The sequence below is a fragment of the Cariama cristata genome, unplaced genomic scaffold (genome assembly GCF_000690535.1).
Source record: "Cariama cristata isolate BGI_N322 unplaced genomic scaffold, ASM69053v1 scaffold1251, whole genome shotgun sequence".
In the NCBI taxonomy this organism is placed as follows: domain Eukaryota; kingdom Metazoa; phylum Chordata; class Aves; order Cariamiformes; family Cariamidae; genus Cariama; species Cariama cristata.
The window spans coordinates 4956-22288 of record NW_009597300.1 but is presented as its reverse complement, the minus strand read 5'-3'; the positions used below and the strand labels follow the sequence as shown (position 1 = coordinate 22288).

At 40.0% G+C, this 17333-nt stretch overlaps 1 protein-coding gene across 3 annotated transcripts in view; it reads right to left on the bottom strand.

Moving 5' to 3' along the window:
• Positions 1-10225: 10225 nt before the first annotated feature.
• BROX (BRO1 domain and CAAX motif containing) overlaps positions 10226-17333 on the bottom strand; it is an 11867-nt gene continuing 4759 nt past the window's right edge. For 2 of the 3 annotated variants that reach the window (XM_009708797.1, XM_009708799.1), the window contains 7 exons: positions 17063-17168; positions 16429-16518; positions 15536-15621; positions 14170-14251; positions 12967-13117; positions 11368-11527; positions 10226-10880 (listed from right to left, as the gene is read on the bottom strand). In XM_009708797.1, the coding sequence (XP_009707099.1) occupies positions 10794-10880; positions 11368-11527; positions 12967-13117; positions 14170-14251; positions 15536-15621; positions 16429-16518; positions 17063-17168 (762 nt within the window). In that variant the 3' untranslated portion in view covers positions 10226-10793. The remainder of the gene's footprint in view (positions 10881-11367; positions 11528-12966; positions 13118-14169; positions 14252-15535; positions 15622-16428; positions 16519-17062; positions 17169-17333) is intronic. The other variant, XM_009708798.1, reaches the window with a different exon arrangement.

Below are 17333 nucleotides of genomic sequence, written 5' to 3'. Positions count from 1 at the left end.
GATTCATGTGTGGGCAATCCACAGAATGACTTCTTTTTTTCCCCAGCATGCTTAGACTTTTTGAAAAGACTACTTCAAAGTGAACTTAGTTAAAAGAAAGCTGAGTGGCAGAGCCAGTATTTCAAAGTTGGGACTCATACTTTGGAGGTTTCCTCATTACATTTTTTTCATTAAATCCCCTACTTATGTTAAATAATGGAAAAAGGACGGTATATACTGTGATCGTATATAATTTCCCCCCTATGACTCCTGCCTCCTTATCAGTTGGAGAGACAGGACTTTGGAGCACTGCTTTTGGAGCCAGTCAGGATTGCAGGGCAAGGAAAGCTGTTGTCTGTAGGACCCCATCCTCAGTCATAGAAAGCTTGGAATATGTGAATGAAACAGAAGACTGAGGAGTGAGAAGGAAGAAAAGATGGTTTTATAACAAAGGCAGCTGAAAGGTGACACAGAGAGTTAGACACCACGACACCCTCTGCCCTACAGCTCCCATACGATCCCTGTGTGAGTGTTGGCAGTTCATAGCTGCGTGACGTGTGCTTGCTGGGCTCCAGTTCAAAACACTTGCCATCTTTTGGCAGAACTCTTGACCATTCGTTGTCGCTACAGATGCACACAATAGGAACACTATCCACAGTGTAACGTGCCAAACGTCCCGTGACACATTTCTAGCTGGATACTCTGAGTTAGTTGGCTGCTGACAATCTTGACCCTTGCCTTTGTAGTGTAAAAAATTGTATTTGCAGAGCATTCAGATACTTATCTGACACCACTCCTCAAGAACCCAGGAGGAGATGAACAAGTCCCTATTCTATACTACACTTTGATGTTGCACAGCAAATAAAAGAGGACAGACTGCACCGATATATAAAATACACTGAAAATAGACCATGCTCTCTTGAATGAATAACTATTCCATGAATAAAGTCCTCTGTAAAAAGTGGTGCGTGACCTTGTAATTAAAGCTGATCATGCTGCATAAGGACAGCGGACTGAATTGAGATTTCATATAGCTATTCATACTTTTTTGCTTATCTAATTTTGCCATCTTAAGTTGCTTTTTGGTGTTTAACCGCAATGTAATAATTTTTCTTTATAATTAATACACACATGGTAACAAACAAAAATTAATCTAAGCATCTGCCATAATGTTATATAGGGAGATGTGATGTTTATTTAAAAAGTATCTGGTGGTAAAAAGCACCTTTACTGTGAAAGGATGGAATGGCAGCAAGTAGCTTCATGTTGCTTCAAATAAAAAAGGTCAGCCATGGGTCTGATTTTTCTTAGAAAATTTACTGATATTTCACTGTCAGCACAGAGGGACAGACAGAGCAGGGCTCTCCCTTGGACATTTATACTCAGTATTTTCATTAGTGAATGGGTTGATGCAATAGATATATCTATATTTTTGCAAACAACTGGGAGTAACATGGAAGACAGGAATACAATTCAAAAGAATCTCTATAAAAGAAATATTCTGAAAAAAACCACAACACCTAGGATGCAAGGAAATAATTTCAGGGTTCTGCACTTAGACAAGATGGGAAACAGCTGCTTAGGTAGCAGATATGCACTACTCTGTCTTGGTGAGCCCCAGCTGGAGGCTTCTGTTCTGTTTTGGACATGACAACATTTGAAAAGCATGTGGACAAATTAAAGAAAGTCCAGAGGACAGCAGTAAGAGCAAGTAAATCTCTCGGGAACTAAGACTAAGGCAGAAATATGCAAAGGGATGGTGGTGTTTAGTCTACAGGTGGAAAAGCTAAGGGGAAGCACGGTAACAGCCAAACACAGGAAAAGACCATGAAAGACAAACGGATAGTTTGTCAATAGGACAAGCGAGGAAGTTGAAACGCAGACAGCAGGATCTACATGAAATAAAGAAAATTCTATTAGTGAAAGGATTCAAAACCACTACAACTGATTACCTGGGGAGCTGATGTAGTAACCATTACTAGAAGTCTTTAAGAATAAATTTGACAAGCCTGCTGAGAATTATTCAGTCTCTCTTGGGGCAAGAAGCCAGACAAAATGGTCCATCCTTAATTAGAATTATGCTATTCTGATTCTTCTGCAGGTGCTTTCTGCCACACTGGTCTAACTGTGAAGGTTGCACAAAATTCATAACATACCTAACATACGGCATCCTGGTTGTTACCCACCTGCATGATAATCAGGTTTTTCTATTGTTTTCCAATTGCTCTTTTGCTCACACTAAGGTTGCCTCTAGGTATCCAAAACCAGAGAGCTCCTTTCTGGGTATTGTAAAATGCATCCTTTGGAAAAGACTAATGGGCTGATACCAAGCAGTGTAGTCTGAATTATGTCTTTGTTGATAGTGTTTATACCATCTGACCAAAAAAAATACCTAATTTTGAAAATCATCAAGTGTTCTAAATCATGGTGATAATCCCTTGAGACAACGCCTGTAAGTATTAAAAGAAGAAGAAAAAACAGCAAAGTACAAGCTTTGTTGCTTGAACAGTGACTGCATTCTAGTTAATCAATACCTAATTTTGAAAATCATCAAGTGTTTTAAATCGTGGTGATAATCCCTTGAGACAATGGCTGTAAGTATTAAAAGAAGGAGAAAAAATAGCAAAGTAAAAGCTTTGTTGCTTGAATAGTGACTGCATTCTAGTTAATTCACCCTTAAAGTGAGCCCATCAATCATATAATAAAAAAGAAGAAACCTTAACATACTAAGAAATTAAGTGGTTGCGATTCAAACTGCCCCAAACCAGTGAACTACAGAGCAGAAACAAGAAGAAAGCTTTAATTTTGAACTTAAAGGCAAGCTTATCCATGAATGTGCACTAAACACAGTCCTTTACCATTCAGCTTGCAATATGAAGTGATCTGCCAGTTTGCGAAGAAGAAAGCCTGCAGCCTGTTTTAATTGATCTCCTCACACTGGCCAGATTCAATGAGTGTATTACTTGCTTTCAATAATCCCACCATGACCAGCAAATTTTGCTAGGAGAGTTAGTGTATCCAACAGCTATACAGAGATCTAAATTTGGAAAGATACAAGTCTTGGAGATCCATCACCCGTATCCCATTTGCCAGTTTATCAACCCAAACAAGACAAAACGGGCAAACTTGCCCATTTTCTCCCGAGAATTCGTAACTCCATGCCCAAGGTCTCTCGAGGGAGTGTTCACATTAACCTCAGTTGTGTCCCTTTTAATGCAACTCACTGGGCTGTCTTCGCAAATACCATACCTTCTGTATTTCCAACTTTCTCTGTTTTTAATACTGATGTTTTGCTGCGTGGAGATTTCTTGTCATACTCGTGATTTCTTCTAAACATCCGTGGCTAATCCTCCTGTATGCTGCTGCACTCCTAACCTGCAGACGCTCGGTGCGTGCTGATTGTGTCCCATCATTCGGATGTTGCGTGCATGGGGCGTCACTGTTACGATTCACAGAGGACTGTCCTGGTTTAACCCCGGTTGGCAGCTAAGCACCACACAGCCCCTCCCTCGCTTCCCAACCCTGTGGGATGAGGGAGAGAATTGGAAGGGTAAAAGTGCAAAAACTTGTGGGTTGAGATAAACACAGTTTAATTTAAAAAAAAAAAAAAAAAAGAGATAAAGAAAACAGTAAAGAGGGAAAAAAAGTCCAAAACCAAGAAAAACAACTGACTGATGCCCAGGCAGTCCCTGAGCAAGGGCAGCCTCTGCCTACCTCCATCCCCCACTTTTATTGCTGAGCATGGCGTCGTATGCTGTGGGATATCCCTTTGGTCAGTTGGGTCAGATGTCCCCACTGTGTCCCCTCGCAGCGTCTTGTGCACGCCCAACCCGCTCGCAGGGCAGTGCGAGAAGCAGAGAAGGCCTTGGTTTACTTTCCCAGCTGCAGAATGCCTCATTTGCCCACCTCATGGCTGTCCACCCCCCGACCCTGCCCCTTCCCCGTTGCCACACGGCGGCTGGCTGATGGGCTCAGCGTTGGCCAGCAGCGGGTCCGTCTTGGGGCTGGCTGGAACGGGCTCTGTCCAACATGGGGGCAGCTTCTGGTGTCTCCCCACTATCAAATCCTTGCCGCATAAACTCAGTACCTGACCTCAGAGAAATTCTACACAGGCATACACAGCATCAAACCACTCTCTTCCTCAAGGGCAGGTGCCTTGAAGAGGCTGCCAGGCCCTGGGACAGAGCAGCCACTGGGACACAGAGCAAGAGATTGTCCGAGTTCATCACTGCTGCTGCTCCGTGGCCTTGGCAGTGACCTTTATGGAAGGGTAGCTGCTCAACTGGTCACAGAGCATGCATGGATGCCACCACGTAAGTAATTACAAAGATGTCCTTTGCAGTGTAACCTGATGTAACAGATGTAACTTGTTACACCTCTTCCCATTTTGAAGCTGCAGTACCACCCCTGGGTGCATACCGCTTGTTATGCAGCCATCTAGAAGGTCTGCTGCTTGTACCAACCTCATGCTGTTGACCAGAGACCACAAAACTGCAGGAAAATAGAAGCTCTGCTGACCCTTACTGGCCATAAGTCCACTATAGTACTGTGGGAATTTTTTTATAAATTCAAGAGTACCCTTATTCTGGTGCTGTTAGGCACTGTGTTATATTTTTTGCGGTGGAAGGTATTGACTAACTTGGTGAGTGCAAAAACTGGCAAAGTACTGTCAGCAGAGAGTAGGATTTGAGTATCACAGAGAAGAGACCTGACCTTAAGATTTTATGGCAATTCAACAGAGCAAATGCAATCATACATTTAGAGGCTATCAAAATTGGCACTGTAAACTGAAGGTGAGCTGTTCTTTGGGAAAGAGACAGAAAGATCGGAGGCACAAAGCAAAATGTTTATAGACCAGCACGTGGCTCTGACAGACAAGTGTGATTCTTGGAGACACCAGGACATGCATGTCTGGTTCAGATAGGGAAGACTTAACACGCTGTGCTAGCGAGGCTTCATCTAGAATATTAGACACAAGTTTGGCTTTCAAGGATCAGGAAACAGGAATTTGAATATGCAAATAAGGACTATGGGTGATCATGGGAACTGAAACCCTAGTTTATGAGAGGAACTTAAAGATGGACAGGTCCTGCCCAAAGGTGACCCAGTAAACATACTGAGAAAGGAAGATACCTCCTTAGCCAGAGTCCTGAGACATCCCTGACAAGCTCAGCGGAAACCTCCATGATGGGGAGTAGTTGGCCAGACAGAAGAAACCCTGATGGGTGCAGGACAAAGAAACTATGATCATGAACCAACCTCCCAGCAACAACTATTCTGGGAACAGATGTCCTGCACCCACTTATGTATTGACACCAAAAAACTACGATAAGTAACTTGCTACCTACCCAAAATGAGCTTCTCTGCCAGAGCTTCTCTGCACGAAATCTCCCAGACAGACGGGACCAGAGTCAAATCGTAATAAATGCTACAGAAACACAGACCAGAATGATAGCTTCTTACCCAAATGGTTCATGCTTTTGATATAAGCCAACTGACAGTAAACAGATGTTCTCCACCGCAGCAGAAGACAAGCAGAGCCGACCCTTCCAGGCTGACTCTGCTACAAGGACATCGTGTCCATAGCTCTCCAAAGCACAGGCACATCTCCGAAGCTCCTGACACTCCTCAGGTCACCCCAGCAGCAGCGGTGGATCTCTGCCAGTCAATCCTGCTCAATTGCTTTGGCAAATATTTTTGTTATTATCCAAATTATGTACAAGATAGTTTTAGACAGCCAAACAATTCTTATTCTCTAAGGACTACATAGAAATTGAAATCCTTTAAATCACTAGGAAGGAGGAAAAAATATTAATAGAATCAGTTATAGATATTTTTACTGAAGTCACAACATGCATGAATGAAAACATCTTTTCTGTAGGTTTTTCAATGTACTTTGTTGAGGGAAAAAGATTTATTTCAGAAGGAAACAAACATCAGAGTCTGACAGAGACTATTTTTTTCTTCTAGAAACTGTGCTACAGCCTGAGAGGCTACAAGGCATTAGTGTGTACTTACACTAAAAATTGAAAGAGAGCCAACCATGCCTCTGAAAATGAAAAAATGTTTCCTACAAATCTGCTTGCCACCTGCTGCCAACATAGAGAGGTGGCCAGCGATCTGCACTTCCCAAATAACCCCTTCACACAGTATACAGAATATCCTACAATGTCACAAACCTTTGCAAGTACTAGGATTTTGTATAGGCCTATGAAATCATAACTAATTACTTTTTTTTTTTAAACAGAAGTTTCAAAATCCATTTCCTCTCTTCCTGCCCCATGACTTGAAGTGTTTCATTGTAGCTACTACTTCCATATGCACCGCATTCACCTGAGTATCTTGCTCATTTAAGTGCTCCTTTGGACATAGTGCAAGGATAAATTATTCTCTATAATTATTAAATTTGCATTAAATTCAAGAAAGTAACATTCAAGATAGACCCTTTTTCTTCCTAGCATACTTAAAATTCTAAATGATGAAACAAAGCCAGATACATTAAGATTGTTTATTTTAAATGGTATTCTGAAACTTGTGGTTATATACAAATTTTCAAACTATGAAGCTTAAGATTACATGGTGACTGTTCACAAAATAAGGCTGCTCGGTCAATCTTATCAGAGCTGATTCCATTGATTATTCAGAGTACAGGATGGCTTCAAGAAGGCTGTAATCCATGAAGGCACCACCACCAAAGGAGGTAGGCCTTCCTACATCAAAAGCTGATCAAGGGCCCCCTCAGTTACCATCTGACATTGGTTGAATTTGAAAGCATCACCAGGGAGGAAAGAGCTGAGTGAAACCAGCAGTCGCTGTGGAAAGGCCTTTATACTCCAAATCTGGAGACAGGTACCCACTGCAGGGGCTTTTCCATGCCAGTCATACTTGCTGTGCTTTATTCTTCACTCAAATGGTCCAGTTAGGGGAAAAAAAAAAAAAAGATTTAAAAAACCCAAAAGCATATTATGCTGCTATGATAATTTGGCAATGATCTTTAGAGACAGAATTTTTAGGGATAATTAACAGGCATGAACAGGATTTATGTTAATGCTGAAACTTCGGTTTAGATGCTAGATGCAGGAATGGGATGGAATGTATCACCCCTCAGCCAACAGACAGAAACTTTCCATTTCTCTGAATTGACATGGAAGGCAGATGAACTCCTGCCTCCTCTCATGTTCCCCTAATTCTAAAGGTAGACCTATGCTTCATGAGTTTGTTTTATACACAGACAATTAAAAATACATTTTAGTAATGTTTCTCATAAAAATCTTACCAATAGCACAGTACTGAAATCAGTGCAACAAAATTAAAATGACAGGAAGGAATATTTACAACCATATCATAGTGTACCAAAATTGCAAGATCAGAAATTTCTAAAGTGCAAAGCTGGCTATATTCTACGCAGATACAGGGATCTGTTTTCTTCCTTATAATATGCACCACCACCATCATTACAGACACACCACATATCCATGCTGAACATTTAAGTGACCAAACATTATCCTTAGGCTGACAGGCAAAACTCCTCTACCGAATCCAGTGGGAGGCAGACATCAGCATCCAAGGGCCAAGTTTAGTCCCTCAGTTGTAGGAGTGTCACATGCTGGATGGAGACTAACTACTGTAAACCCAGGAACACCAAACATGGAGGAAGTGTATTTAAATACATGGAGGAAGGTATTTAAATAGAAATCTTAGAAAGAGCTTAATGGTTTGTTTTATAGTAGATTAAAGACAATCATTGCATTTTTAAAAGCACAAAATAGAGGGCCCAGCACTCCGTATTTTATTTAGCTGCAGTTTTGTCCAAGTTCAGACTGGGCACAAATTTTTAAAGACTATTTACACCAACAAGATTTGCAGCTTTAGCCACGAGAGCCTCTAAAACCAGAGAGAGGCCACAAAAACAGGCTCTTGCAGCATTAGAGTATTAAAAAGTCACCATTCAAAATACCTCATTCTTAAAAATTACTAAAGGAAATCATAATAGAAGGAACATGGCTGCTAGGTTTCCAGATTAACTGAAACTCCCAGGCAATTCACCCATATTCTTAAGTATATTGGACAGTTAATCTACATACTATTTACAATAATTCTTGCTACTACCCAACAAAACCAAAAGAGAAAACTGCTCGTTGACTCACAGCTCTCTATATTCTGCAAACTAAACAGTCTCCAGTTTCTTATTTTTGGGCAAAACTATGTTTGCCATAGGATTTTAACTACAAGTAAACAAAGTTTGTCTTGAAAAGCAACACATGTTAAGTGAATTAGTTTGTTCCATCAGTCTATTTTTAAAGTACTACATCATATACTGAAGCAGCTATGGCATAAGAGGTTACACAGCTAGGCTTAAGTAATTCCATAATCTGACACAATTGACTTGGTTATGCCCCAAACTATTTACAGTGAACTTGATTCAAATAAACCACTTGGTCCGAGAAAGTGTCCAAAGAATTGCAAGTCCATTAAATAATCTTTCCTAAGAAGCTGTCTGGGAATGATTTAGTCATGATCCGTTCATTTTATTTTAAGATATTCACGTACTGAAATACACCCATGGGCAAAAGCCTCATTGGAAACGAGTCCCAGGACCTGCACATGCATTAGCAAACAAGGGTAAGTCTGTGCCACACTAGCAGATGGAAGGGAAAATGAGGGGAGGAGGGAAAATGGAACCTAGTCTGCATAGAAAGAAAATTAATTAGGTTGAGATGTGTACATATTACCACACACCAGCATCTGAAAAACAACGAGTAACTAAAAAATCATGATTATGAAACTGAGTTAACTGCATCTTGATCCTTAAAAGGGGCAGGCTAAGTAAATGTAGATGACTACAGGTGTAATAAGTTTTTAGAATTAAAATCTGTATAAGCAAGGTAGCTCTGCACTCTATTCTGGCAAAATCTTTTAACAATGCAAGAAGTCTAAAAAGTCAGCTGATCAAGTTATGAACAGATCTGAGTAACCCTTCATAAAACATACCCCAGGCCCCTGTGGAGCATCAGAAGAAACAGACCAATTTTAGATATAAATTCTTCTTGATACTCATTATCCTCTACCCCCCTAAGCCCTTGTAGAACAGAAATTTCTTCCAAAGCAATTCAGCTGATTTTACACTTATTTTTGTGTGCAGAACTGGCTGAAAGAAAAAATCCATCACTGGAAGCAACGAGTTCTGCATTTCATCCACTCGTGAGAGCCAGCATTAAGAGCCTCTTTGCCTTTTGCAGCAACAAATTCTGTAGTTTGGTCTACTATCTCAGGAAGAGTCTTGTTTCCTATTAACCTCCTCAACAGCTTTTGTTCCATAGGCCTTCAAGGAGCTACACATCTGCCCTCTAAGCTAAGTTACTCTAAGTCCCGTGAAAGATTTCAAACAGAAGCAATGAATTACACCACCGTGGAAGATGAACTGATTCAAACAGTACAAGTGAGGAATGCGTTTACAGTATACGTCGTTAAGTCCATATGCCATCATGTTTTGTTGAAACGGGAACATATTCAGGCTGTTCAGTTTCTTTCTCAGGTAAAGTGAAGTGCACCAACTGGTACTCAGAGTTTGCAAGGCCCTCACTTCAACACATGCACCATATTCTTTTGCATTTGCAGCACATCAGAAAGCTATGTTTTTGTTGACACGGGTGTTTTGCAGTGCTCAGCACTAAAGAATGTTATCACATTTTCCACAGTAGTCAGAAATGGAAGAAGCAAGTTCTGCAAAATACTTTCTTTCTCAGTCTTGACTGGGCTTGACTTTTGGCAAGTTCTCTTCATAAGGAGCTGATTTCAGTGCAATACTGCAAAAGCTGAGAAATAGCATTGTTTACATATGGCATAAAAGAAGTCTAGAGCTTGGTTTCCCAGTTATGCCATCAGCTCTTCAGCTCATCTTTCCTCCCTGTTCTCCTAACAGCTTCTTACAGACACCACCCAGATGGAAACACAGCATCTGAGTTACAATTCCATTACCTTATGCATGACCACTTCATGAATTCTACTGTTAGGAGATTTTAACTGTCTGCAGCTTTCAAACTTCCCAAATCTTTCAAGATTCAAAAACTTTGAATGAATGTGATGGATTCCTTTTAAGCACTTTCATATTACTTGCTGCCTCACTTTCACATACACTTTGATATTAGAGGATTTTAATTTAAGGACAGACAAGCTAAAGTACTTTACTACAAATTCCGATACAAGAACCCTAATCTATAGAGGAAAGAACAGAGGCTAATCGTTTCAGAAGAATATAAATTGTGCTCCAATTATGCAGAACTTAAGGTTTTCCAAGTTCTGTGAAAGTTCTGTGAAATACCATAGGGGTGTTACAAACCAAACCCAAATTTTCTTTGCTCACTACAATTAAGTGAATCAGAACATGACATGGTGTTAAGCCTGAATGATAAAACCTGAATAAATATAACCTTTCATGCAAACTTTTGTTTGCAGAATTTGACATTACATAGCATATAACTTAATGGAAAAATCCTCAAGTGTTACAATCATGATACTTCCTTTGCTATTTGTGGGTAGAAACTAAACCCTCAAAAAGAAACTCTCTAGAGGCACAATAGGAACATTTAAGCCTACTCATTCTATGATATCCCACTAAACCCAAAAATAAGTCAGATATAAATAAACCCCTAGAAATCCACCACATTCTCAAGCAAGATAGATGCATACTAACAAAAGTAAATTAAATTAGTCTTTTAAATTAAAAAAGAAGAATCAGAAAAAAGGAGATCAGAACTAAAGCCCCAGAGTCTCATTAATACAGTTTCAAAGTGAATTCAAAGCACTTATGGCACTTAAGAAATCTGGCATCCACTGTCTTTTTGAGGCTTTATATCTGGTTCCTTCAGAGGTTTTACTTCTTCATCTGGTTTTGGTTTAGCCTGCAAACAAGAAAACAAACAAACCCTAAATACCACAAGTACAAACCACTGTGTCTGCACAGTATTTATGCACAGCTAACTTTACATATTCTAATCTAATAGGCCCCTCTCTTTTCAAGTCTGAAGGCTTTGAGCAAGCCTCAAGCAAACGGAAAAGCCAAATATCAGCATTCTTAAATAAACCCTTTTCTAAAAAAGAATATTTCTATAGCATTCACTCCTGTAACATTTGAGCATCTTATACACATTAAAGAATTTCCTCCTACTCAGGACTTAGAAAAAAATTACTCCTAATTTCCAGATGCTGACAGTGTGGCAGAGAGGTTAACTGACTTGCCTCCTGTCACAGCAGAAATGTGAGCTCGGGTGGCAGCCTTGTGTCTACATCCTGCACTGAGCTGGGGAACATGACAGAAGAGCAAAATAGTAACTGTATTATACACAGAATAAAGCTAACGGGAAAGAACAGCACGTAAGATTATCTTACAGTGTCATCCTTTGGCCTCTTGGTGAGATCAAATGCCGCAAGCGTTTCAGGAGTCCATTGTGCGTTCAAGGCAGGAAATTCAAAAGGAACAGGCTCCACTAAGCCATAGTTTGCTTTCAGTTCCAGCTGGGGAGCCTCTGCTGGCACCTTCTGAAAATAGCTGTAACAGAATACCACAATATATTTAAAACACAATGCACTATCTCTGCAAGTCTTGCCTGCAGTTCTAAAGGAAAACAATCTGTTTTTACAGTGACAATCACTGCTGCTCTCTTCCATTTCATTAAGGCACCATCCAACATGCATTCTGTTAGCAAGATTCACAAGAACAAAAGCAATTCCTTCTTGGTATTGTCCATGCCCTAATAGCTAAGGGGATATCCTACTTGATAACCATTATTCCCAATGCTTCAATGAAAAGAGCATCTTTTGTCCAAGAAGACCTTCGAAATCCAAATGAGGATTTAAAATACTTCCCAAGAAAGATGAAGAGGACAGTTCTTTCCCTAGATCAGCCTTAATGTGTCACAGGGCATAATAGCAACGACACTGCAACACCCACAAAGACTTGCTACAACACAAAGCCTGAATGAGAGTATAAATCTACCCTCGGCAAACCAACAAGAGCTGAAAACTGACAAATACTGACACACGCTACCTTACTTCCTGTGCTGCAGCAGAGCTCTGTGGCAGGCACATCTCCCAAAACAGTCACTGGTTATCTGGTTTCTCTTTCAAAGTTTGTTTCTAGAGGGACATGGATTGGTTGAAATCTCCTGTATGCTGTTGTTGTAAGCTATGACAACGGTTATTGGAACCAAAGCAGAGTAGAGAATTTCTTTTCTAATAAGTTCAGCTTGACGTACTTGACAATCCTTTTTGTTTAGTCAATTCCCCTATTATGCAGGCCTTTAAATATCATAAAAAGGGAAATAACAAACCTATTATGGAATACTAAAACATAAGAGGAAGGGAGAGGAGAAAGAAATGAGCAAAAGAATTCTGAAGCCAAACTAATCTTGCTATTTTAAACTGCTTCCAAACTCTTTTTGGAAGGGGTATTAAGTAACAGAAAGTCCTATTCACAATATTAATTATACTTAGACTGGTAAAGCTCCTAGCACCGTAAGCATATTCTTCACTGCAGGCATGACTCTGTTTTGACTTCCCTGCTAGCAAAGCAGAATCAGCTACCAGTGTGCTCCATTTCCCCGCTGTCCTCTTTTGCCTACTAGATCCCAGCAGCTGGGAAGGGGGCATTAGAGCAACACAGCAACTTCTGCAGGACTTTCTCTTGTGCAGCAGCCAAAGAAACAAAGTGGCTGAGGAATGGAGGAAGAAAATTGCTTAGCCTCTCCAGCATGTCAGTCCAACCTACCCTGCTTAACTGGCACAGAACACAGAGACAGTGATAACACAGACCCATAGCAAATCTGCTAAGAGCAAGTTACAGAACTGCAAATTTATCTTTAAGTTACATGCCATGCCCTAAAAGAATATAAGAACTGGAGAGTAAAATTTACCATGCCATCTTGAAATAAAGGCAAATGAGGTAATAAAAGTTCCTATAGAGTACTGTACCAACCATGAATTACTTACATGAATCCATTCTCTCTCTGGCATTTTTCTAGTGTGTTCTTAATCAAACTTCCTAATTTCCTGAAGAAGAGATGTCCAGAAGGTTTGGCAGTAGTCCCAGGCCCTTTAGTTTCTCCATATTCTTTGCACAATGCTTCAGCTTTGGCAAAAACTTTGCAGGAAAGAAATGTAATAAAAATCATTTATATTACTCTATTCAGTCACAGTCCTGATCTACAGTGCTTCAGTTTTAGGAGATATCGAAATCCATTCAGGTTTCTTGCTTCTTAGAAACAAAAATAAACTAGCTCAAAGGCAGCACTTCCAGCCAAGATTTCCTGCAGCCAAAAAGTGACTAGGAACTGAAAAAAATAAGATAGCTTTTTGGGTAGGAAGATGCAGGGAAGCATTCTTACATGTGGGGCAAAATGCAACAATAAGCCCAAGAACTGTGCCACATGGTAGGGAAAAAGAGAGGGTATGAAGCTGTCCGTGCACAGCTGATGCCCAAAAATAAACACTTAATATGGAGTGGGAACAGAAGCACTCTTCTCCGAACGGCAGGCACAGTAAAAATCACATTTGTTTTACTGCAAGTAATCCAACTTAGTTTGTTCTTAATAAATTATTTTTATTTATTTTTTAAATTAATATTTAAAGTTTCCAATTTGATGATTTGAGCATTTTTTATACATTGTGGTAAAGTTAAGCAGTGCAGGCCGTTGGGGTAGCAATAGCTTTGAAGGGAGAAGCATGAGCAGAAGACCCTGAACTACCGCAAACTTCCTTTAATCTGCCTTTCAAATGAACAGAAAGGAAATAAGTTACTGAAACCTGTTTAAAAACAAACAAACAAACATGGTCTAGATTTACTACTTAATGTAAGATAGAGCAACCTCCAAAGCAGAAAAGGCTGCAGTAACTTAACATACAGACCAGAAAATGTGATGACCAGAAAACTGATTGTTACACTGTACTACAGGCAGTTCAAAGCCAGTCTTTAACAGGCTGAGAAGTAAAGATGAAATTTTCTGCAACACTGTTATGAAAGACAGTCTTTGGTAAGACAAAAAAAATTACACTGTCTCATTCAAAAGTGTGCTCAATTTTCATCAGGTGACAGATAAAGCCTTAAGTTTATCGGAGGCCAAATAAACATGATACAGCAAAGTAAGACAGGCATGTTATCATCAGATCCTATAATCCAATCTCAATCACACTTACATTTTTCTGATTCCTGCAGAGATCTGATTGCTTCCCCACATTTATCATTCGCCAGTAAAGTTTGACCATGGTAACAGTATGCCTGTCGGGAGAGGACAAAATCATTACCAACATCGTTGGGCCCTTCCTGCACCAATTCGCTTATGCTCTTCTTTACATCAGAGTTGCATCTCTTTGAAGCTGCCACTCCCTGCAGATAGCTGATAATTTGGGAATGCAAGTCAAAGCAGCGTTCACTGAACAATGCGGCTCATCATAAACACTGTGAGGCAGGTATGAAGCAAGCTGTCTCAAGTCTAGCCAAGAGTAACTTCGAGCTTCATGAAGGCTTGTTTTACCAAAAGCACTAGTATGTAGTCTACTTCCAACCTCACTCTCTCACTGTACCAATGTGCAGCATTAAGGCCCATCATAGAAAGAGGATGAACCTCAGTCAAGTTTACATAGCAAAGACTCTAAAAACTAAAACTACCTCAACACTCAAAATCAAATCTGCAACAAACATCACTGAATCCGGAAAAGATGAGGTGTTCTGCTGCTTGAGATATTTTGCCATAGGGCAAATAACTTTTCCACCCCAAAAAGTCCCATTCCTTCACACTTTTGCTTGAAGATAGTACTGTATTCCAGTGAGAACTGACATGCCTCTTTTCTGTTATCAGGAGTTGTTGAGTTTAAATGCTAAATACCATAGGTAAAAGAATAATCCCATGAACTAATGCCTACCTTGCTATAGTAAGTGTTACCTAAATCTGGCATTGCCCATATTACACAAATTTAAAAAAAAAGTAACACAGCTCTGACCCTCCCTCACATCTGAAACTTGCTAATAAGGCAAGCAGCTTTTAGCTACAGGTTTAACATGAGAGAAAGACAATCGTGTTAACTGCTTAGTTTGGGCCTTTTTTACAGTAGGAAGGAGCCAGATTACAGGCTGTGGCAGGCTACAAGAAATAAACAGCAAACTGAGCGGCTGATCAACCCAGGAGCACCACTGCACCTGCTAAGAGATCAGTCACACAAAAAGGGACAGCGCTTGGAATGGTACCTAACATTATTTAGTGCAGTTTCATTCAGGGTCTTCAAAAAGATTATCAGCTCTGAATTAAGCCTAGAATCAGACTGTGATGCAGATAATGGAAGACAAGTATTATGCCCAACCTGAATTGCTTCACGTAATGATACGTGCTCACAATAAATTCCACACTGCAGTAATTTCACTTGGCTCAACAAAAACACTTCAAATGCACTGCACAGTCTCTCTTCACAGCATGGAAAGAAAGTCAAGGCAACACTTAGCTCCCATTCTCTATCCAGCCCTTAGACAACATTAAAAACTGTGACGGCTGTCAACTGAAGTACTTACATAGGCCATATAGAAACAGGTCTTCAAGTTTAAGTACTTCCTCCATTTACCTGCGTAGGTTGGATCCAAACTGGATAATGTTTGATCTATAAACATGTATGCAAAGTTATTAAGACATTTCCAAAAAGAAAAATCACACATACACTCAAAACCAGAACTCTTAAACTTAGCAATAGATCTTAACTACAAAGTAGCCAGAAACAAGTGACATAAAATACTCCTGCAAAGGCACAGAGAAACTATGCAAAAAACCAAAAATATGCAGTTTATTGAGCTATCATGCAGTTGTCCCAAGAATCCTTGAAACTTCTGTCCACTAAGTTTGGAAGGCTAATTCTCCTAAGTATTTCTAGGCAGCATTTCAAAGCTTGTTCCTAGTTTAATTTCAAGTAGTGACCTATAAAAGCCTATGTATGTTACGGTATTCCGCCTCTTATATTGACTCCCATATTTTTGCACTTTTCTCACTTGCCTCAGTAAGCCCACAGATCAGCTAACTCATCTGGAAAGTTGTACATAATTAACCTGCTACACACTTTATGGTCTGCATCATAATCTGCTGCCCAGAGGCAGTTGAAACACACTCCATTTACATCAAGCCATTTGTTTGCTGCTGTATCATATTCTCAAGCATTACTCTCTCTTCTGTCTCCCCTCACTAACACTTCCTACCTTTAACTACAGAAAAAGATTCCCACAAAACCAGAAGGCCTTATCAAAATATATCCGTTACGCTGATAACTGAAGCCTTAAATGTGCTAAGTATAAGCTAAATATACGAAGCATATCCACTGAGAAACAGTGCTAATATTGCAATTGACAGGCAGGTGAAGTATGTCTGCTGGCTAGAATGCGTAAACCAGGTCACTAGGGATACAAAACCAGACACTTACCAGCTTTTTGGTAGAAGTTAGCTGTTTCATAAGCAAGAGCAGCTATTAGTCCTGGATTGTGTTTCAGCTCAATAGCCCGAGCAATTGTCACTGAAAAAAAATTCCACACCATAGTATTAAATTTTAATTGAAAATGTCACATCAAATCAGCAGAGGCATTTAGCATTTTAAAAACCCTGCATGGGCAGAAAACAAGTATTGTGCAGTCAAGCAAACTGCAGAATAAAGACAGATTGTTTCTTGGATAGAATGATTCCAAATTAATAGAAAAGTTGAAGGAAGGTTAGTCTGAAGACTAGCTAGTAAGCAGATGTTGCAAATGTTTTAAAGTAAAGGAACTGGGAATTTATGTGAGGCAAGCATGGTGGTGAAGAGACTGCATGAAAGGAAAAAAAAAAGAGGGGAGGAATGTCACACAAAAGTTCTTCCAAAGTGGTTACATTTGTAATATCAGGCTGATTTTTGGCATTTTCCTCCTATAATTGTTTCTTTGAAAGCAACCCACTCCACTAAGCCACAGTACTCCAGGAGAAGAAAAAAAATGTAATTGCTGCCAAGTAGACTTCATGAGACATCCAAGTAACCCACAAAGACTGTAATTTCCCATCCCCAACAAATGTATATTCAAAGATACCTTCTTGAGCTTCAGCTTGGCACTGTATGATGTAAGAGTCTATAAGTCGAGCTTCTAAATCTCTTCCTTTTTCTACAGGTGTAATCAATTTTGGAATGTGACTTTCCTAAGTACAAAGCAAGTCTCCAAGTTAGTTTGGGCTTAATACTACCGCTGCTAATGCAAAGCAAGTCCCTTCTTTCTAAATGGATGGGACACTGAGTGAAGGACCCAAGTCAGCGGGCTGCACTGCTGCATGTGCTACTGGGCCAACAGACGGATTACTCTTCCA